The sequence below is a fragment of the Caenorhabditis briggsae genome, assembly GCF_000004555.2.
Source record: "Caenorhabditis briggsae complete genome, chrIV, whole genome shotgun sequence".
Taxonomy (NCBI): domain Eukaryota; kingdom Metazoa; phylum Nematoda; class Chromadorea; order Rhabditida; family Rhabditidae; genus Caenorhabditis; species Caenorhabditis briggsae.
In genome coordinates, this window is record NC_013487.2 from 5,392,968 (window position 1) to 5,398,906 (window position 5,939).

The 5,939-nt window shown below is 37.2% G+C and overlaps 2 protein-coding genes across 2 annotated transcripts; one reads left to right on the top strand and one right to left on the bottom strand.

Moving 5' to 3' along the window:
- Positions 1–363: 363 nt before the first annotated feature.
- CBG20044 lies at positions 364–5,730 on the top strand (the record flags this gene model as incomplete). Its single annotated transcript, XM_045235284.1, has 6 exons — positions 364–555; positions 601–1,320; positions 1,368–1,565; positions 1,708–1,730; positions 3,481–3,728; positions 5,708–5,730. 6 exons carry the CDS (start codon positions 364–366, stop codon positions 5,728–5,730), a joined length of 1,404 nt encoding a protein of 467 aa, XP_045096940.1.
- CBG20042 lies at positions 3,391–3,813 on the bottom strand (the record flags this gene model as incomplete). The annotated part of the gene is made up of 1 exon (XM_002633912.1): positions 3,391–3,813. One exon carries the CDS (start codon positions 3,811–3,813, stop codon positions 3,391–3,393), a length of 423 nt encoding a protein of 140 aa, XP_002633958.1.
- Positions 5,731–5,939: the final 209 nt, after the last annotated feature.

Sequence of the window (5,939 nt, forward strand, 5' to 3'; positions counted from 1 at the left end):
CTTCAAAAATGTGTAGAAATTGATCTTCTGATTTTGCGCACATTTTAGGACGGCGGCAGATTTATATTATTCTCATTTATTCCTAGTCATCACTCGATTTCTCGTCATTTTTGTGCTTCAGTCTCAGTTTTTTCGGACGAAAATTGATGTCTTTATCTTCTTCAAAAAAGCGAGAAATCGAAATTTTTGCTTGCTTTTTTACCGAATGCTTCTGTTTCGAGTTATCGTCGTTCTTCGTTTCCTCTCTTTATTTCCCAATTTTCCCTCTAAATTCCACTCATTTTTCAGGTCTCCACCTCACTCTTGTCTTCTGTAAATAGCTTCCTGTAAATATCTACTAACCCGCCCCCTAAAACACCGAAAATGATGCTGACAGCAGAAAAAGAGCAAAAGAAGCGTCTAAAGTACACCGTCATCGGCGTCACCGTGATGATTCTTCTAATCACTGGATACTCTCTACACAAGCCGCTTCCCGAAGGATTCACCGTCACCAAGTGGGATCGCGCTGTGATGCACGTCGTCGAGCCGGCGCTTCGAGTCGCCTACTACTATCCGGTTAGTCTAGCTAGAGAATTCGCCTAGAAATCTATCTATTTTCAGAGCCGAATGTTCTCAAAAGCCAGCAACATGGTCTACTGGACACGTGGCGCTTTGAATATCTTGTCAAAAACCCTGGGGCTCCTCGTTGACACACAAGGACAAATCGATATTAAATGGCATGAATGGAACGGAACACCAGTCAAAGTCTACCGCCCGATCGATAATCGAACATCCACTGACGGAGCTGTCATCTTCATTCATGGAGGTGGTTTCGCTTTGGGTAACGTTGAGATGTACGATTCGTTGGTGGAGCGAATGGCCCACGAAATGAAGACACTGTTCATATCTATCGAATATCGTCTCTCACCGGAAACCATTTTCCCCGGTGGAATTTTGGATTGCGAAGCTGCCATCGATTATTTCTTCGACAACGCATCCAGCCAATTCGGTGTCAACACTTCGAAAATCGTCATCATGGGAGATTCGGCCGGTGGAAACTTGGCTACGGTTATCGCTCAACGACGCGCGGCTCATAATGCTTCTCCAGCACTCGCTGGTCAAGTTTTGATCTACCCACTTCTCCAAATGGCTGACATGCAGACGATCTCCTATCGATACTTTCATTCCCGACTCTCTGGATACGCTCTAGTGGATCCAGAGTCTGTAGCTTACTACTATATGTTCTACGCTGGAATCGATATGGACGAGAAGGCGTATCTCATTCCGAGTGTGATTTCAAATGGACACGTGGCAAAGGATTTGAAGCCAGAAGTTGAAGAGGTATTGGTTATTGATTGTATCGAAATTTCAAAAAAATTTAATTTCAGATGATGTCTCATCGAATCGTCATTGAATCAACACGCAACTACCGAAACCACAGTATCTCTGAACGATGGGAAATCGAAAGAAACTTCGAAGCACAAGACCTGATGAGACCCTTCCTCACGAATCCAGATTTCTCCCCACTGATGAGAAAGGATTTGTCTAACCTGCCGCCGACGATGGTGCTCACTTGCGAATTTGATGTTCTTCGCGACGAGGGACTCATTTATGCTCAACGATTAGAGGCGGCCGGTGTGCCTACAACGACGATCAACTACGAGAACGGTTTCCACGCGATGCTCAATTTCCACAGCGAATTGCACGAAGCGTCGAAATCTGTGGAAGATATTGAACAATGGACACTCCACGTCATCAACAATGCATAATAGATCAATGTCCCTCAGTAGAAAACTATCAAATCTCTCGCTCCCCAACGCATGTATTTCGCATTTTGCACGTTGTTAATCTTCTTTGATTGTATTCGGGCCTACTAATGATTCTCACTCTTACATGTTTAACCCGGTTTTTTACTCTTGATCAAGCTTGAAATGAACTTCGCACTGCACATTCGAATTTTTCAGAGAGCAAGATAGTTTCAGAGCTCTCCAACGGAATTCTGGAAATTCCGAGAATTTTCAGAATGAAATATATCCGAAGCTTTTTGTTTCCCTCAGATCATACATTGTTTGAAAGGAAAACAACGTTTTACAACTTTAATTTAGAATCTTAACAAACTCAATTGATTTTCAAACATGACACAATGCCTCCTTTTCCTCGAAATCTGTGATAACTTCAGACTTTATTATTAACCCGCATACCATCACGAAACAGGTAACGAGAGACAATGTGTAGAACTCTGTAAAAATCCATGTAGAAGCCTTCATGAATTCTGAATAATACCTTTGAAACATAGGAAGTGACTAAAAGAGGTCATGAAAATACAGTACCAAATTGGCGGATCCAGTAGGACAAATGGAAGAGAGCAAACTAGAAATACTAAGAATATTGTGTTGTAGTCTGAAAAGGATAATTTACAAGTTTTTGGGAGTATGGAGACTCACCGAATTGGACAACTTCTGGTAGAATTTCGATGTGATAAAAAGAGAAAACAGCAACAACTGAAACAAAAAATGAAGATATAAATAGGTGAATATTTTCGTTAAATTTGTTAGGAAGCTTGTAAATTGTGGACATCGTTGAACTATGGAAAGAAGTACGAACTAGTGATATGACATGAAGTATGAACAAGACTGCTGTTCAAACAACAAGTTTTACAAAATAGTTCGGAAAATCAGACAGTTTGATGTTTGACAGCTGGGTAATCAGTGTACGTGGGGGGGGGGGTACTGACTACGAGAAAATAATAATAACAACATTAAAGCATTAAAGGGGTTGGTTAAGCAAAACATTAATAACAGTAGAAGAGAAATGCCGGTGGCCGGTGGCCTAGTTTCCACAACGACAACTACCGTAACCTAAAGAAAGTGTTGTTTGTTGGATTTTTCCCGCGGTTTCCGTGCATTTCTATTCAATTTTCTCATTATCAAAAATGTATTGTTTGGGACGAAAATAACAGAAAACTGGGCTCTAGGTCACGACACGAAAAATCTAGGTCATGACTTAGAAAAATCAGGTCACGACGCAAAAAAAATTGGTCACCACCTAGAAAAAATCAGGTAGTTGCCTGGGGCAGTTACCCTCCAACCCCTTCTAAAGGTTCCCTCTAACCACGCAACGACACTCCGCTTTAAATTTAGTTTTGAGTGATCGCGAGCTTGGATTTGGCTCGTAGTTTTGAGAGACTCTTTTTAAGGATTTCAAGTGAGCTTGCTTGAATTCTAAGCTTGTATTTGTTTTTTTCTTTCTAACTTGTTCATAATAAACCGATTTTGTTACATTTCTTGTTGTTATTCTTCTATTTTATTACTGGAACCTGATACCCCGGACCTACCGCGGGCAATTTGGGGGCCGAACCGTTTATTTTATCCGTTTATCCGTTCTTTTACCTCTTTTTCGTTGTTTTTTGCATCAATTCTCTCCAGAGTTTTTTAGTGAATTTCGCAAGAATTTCTCCGAGTTTGAAGGAACCGGCAGCAAATTCTTGTAAAATTTGCGAAGAGGACAGTCGTGCAGGGGAAGACCTATCGATTTTTTCTCGCAATATTTAGTGAATTTCGCAAGAATTTCTGACCTAGTAAAATCTAGGCCAGGACCCAGGACCCAGGACCCAGGACCCAGGACCCAGGACCCAGGACCCAGGACCCAGGACCCAGGACCCAGGACCCAGGACCCAGGACCCAGGACCCAGGACCCAGGACCCAGGACCCAGGACCCAGGGATCCCTTCTCCGTGCTCCCCTCTCTGGGGCCCAGAGAAAGCAATAACTGATTCTTCCCTCTGATTCCTTCTTTCAAATAAAAAAACACTGGCTAGTAGAAATTTCAGTGTCATTTAGGATTTTTCTTTTTTCATAAATATTTAGTGAATTTCACACAAGAATGTCAAGAACAATCTCAAAATCCCGTCCAATCTGATAAAGTCTATTCCAAAGTTTTGCCGTCTTTTCGATGACAGTAATCTTGTGATCCTGTAGAATATTTCTCAAATTGGAATCCCGAAAAAAAAATAACAAGGACAATTCTCAGAAAAAGAACCAACTTTTGTTTTCATTCTTTTTCATATTTTCATCATCATCTTTTTTCTCTTTTTTCCAGAAACTGTGAGTTTCAGGAGAGAAAAACACTTTTGTCATTCATTTCATCTCTTCTTTTTTCTTCCAACATATTATGTAGCAGATCCGTTGGCCACCAGAAGAACTTTTTTTCAGAAATTTATTCATTTGAGAACCTTTTTTAGGAATCCAAATTCAATGTTTTCTTGTACCGCTTTCTGTGAGTGTCGGAAATAATAGAAAATCGAATATTTGAGTTTGACAATTTTCGAATAAAAAAAATGTTTCATAGTTTGCATAATCGAGTATAAATCATGATCCTTTTGCTCCGTAGGCTGCATATGCAATAACAAAATTCATTTTGAAAGTTTCAAAATGGTTATCATTATTGAAAAAAGACCTGGCTCATTAAAAGTGAAAATTCCTAAACGAAATATTCGAAAATATTGGAAAGTCGAAAAGTTGCATTAATTGTGTATTCAGAAACCCAAATGTCGTAAGAAGAGGATATTCTGCGTTCAATTTCAAAAAGTTCCTTTTTGCTCACTGCTGGGTTCGAGTAGGCTTTTAGAGTCATATATTCTTCTTGAAACTTCATCAAAAAATTCATAAATGTACTTTCAAGAATAAAAACAGACGATACTTTTTTAAAAATGCGAAATTATGATCCTACCACGGTGAATGTTTTAATACAACATCACCCTAAACAATTAGAGCTCATTTATCTCGATTTCTATTAGCGACATCGCAATGTTGTCGAAATAAATAAATAAATAAATAAATAAATAAATAAATAAATAAATAAATAAATAAATAAATAAATAAATAAATAAATAAATAAATAAATAAATAAATAAATAAATAAATAAATAAATAAATAAATAAATAAATAAATAAATAAATAAATAAATAAATAAATAAATAAATAAATAAATAAATAAATAAATAAATAAATAAATAAATAAACAAATAAACAAATAAATAAATAAATAAATAAATAAATAAATAAATAAATAAATAAATAAATAAATAAATAAATAAATAAATAAATAAATAAATAAATAAATATAAAATGGTTGTCATAATATCACCAACATTTTATCAGTTGACAAAATTTTGATACTTTTCACAGGAATGGGGATAATTAAAAGTATAGGAGCAGCACTCCCGGTGAGCCACAAAAAATGTTCTATATTGTTTCAAGTCACAAGTTTGTCAGACCCTCCGGACATGAAATAAGTACTCTTTCAGGCACCTAAAGTTGACCATTTATCTTTGAAATTGATCATTTTGAAATAACTGGTCACTTCAAACGTTGATAAAATTTTCAGGATGTGATAGACACCCCTGGAAACTGATCCTGAAAAACCTATCCTGAAATTTTTGGATTTTCTGTTTTACGGCGTAATCAACCTCCGCGATTACAATCAAATCGTTGTTTTTGACTTACATAAAAACTGAAACAGCAAAAAAATGCATAATTTTCCCGCTTATCCCCCACCCAATCAAGTTGCTTATTCACACTAAAATGGCTTCTTTCTGCTCTTCTAAACTACTTTTTCTTACAAATCATAATATGTCCTAATCAATCCTCATTTTCAGCGCTTCCAAAGAAACCTTCAGCTGATATGATAAGGTAACCTTTCATTTTTAGCCCCGTTTTTCGTTCCAGAGTCTGGAATCCAGACAAAAAATAACAAAGATCCTTGATTTTCTTCTAATTGTTCATTTCTAGCTTTTTCCCACCCCTTTCATTTGTCTTCTTGGTGCTGAAAAGCTGAAAAAAAAGAAGAAAGAAGTGCCCATGACGGCGAAAAAAGAGACAAAAAACATGATAATTATTCATGAAAAGCGGTGTCACTAATCGAATTAGCACCGAATTCTTCAAATGATACGAACCCAGAGG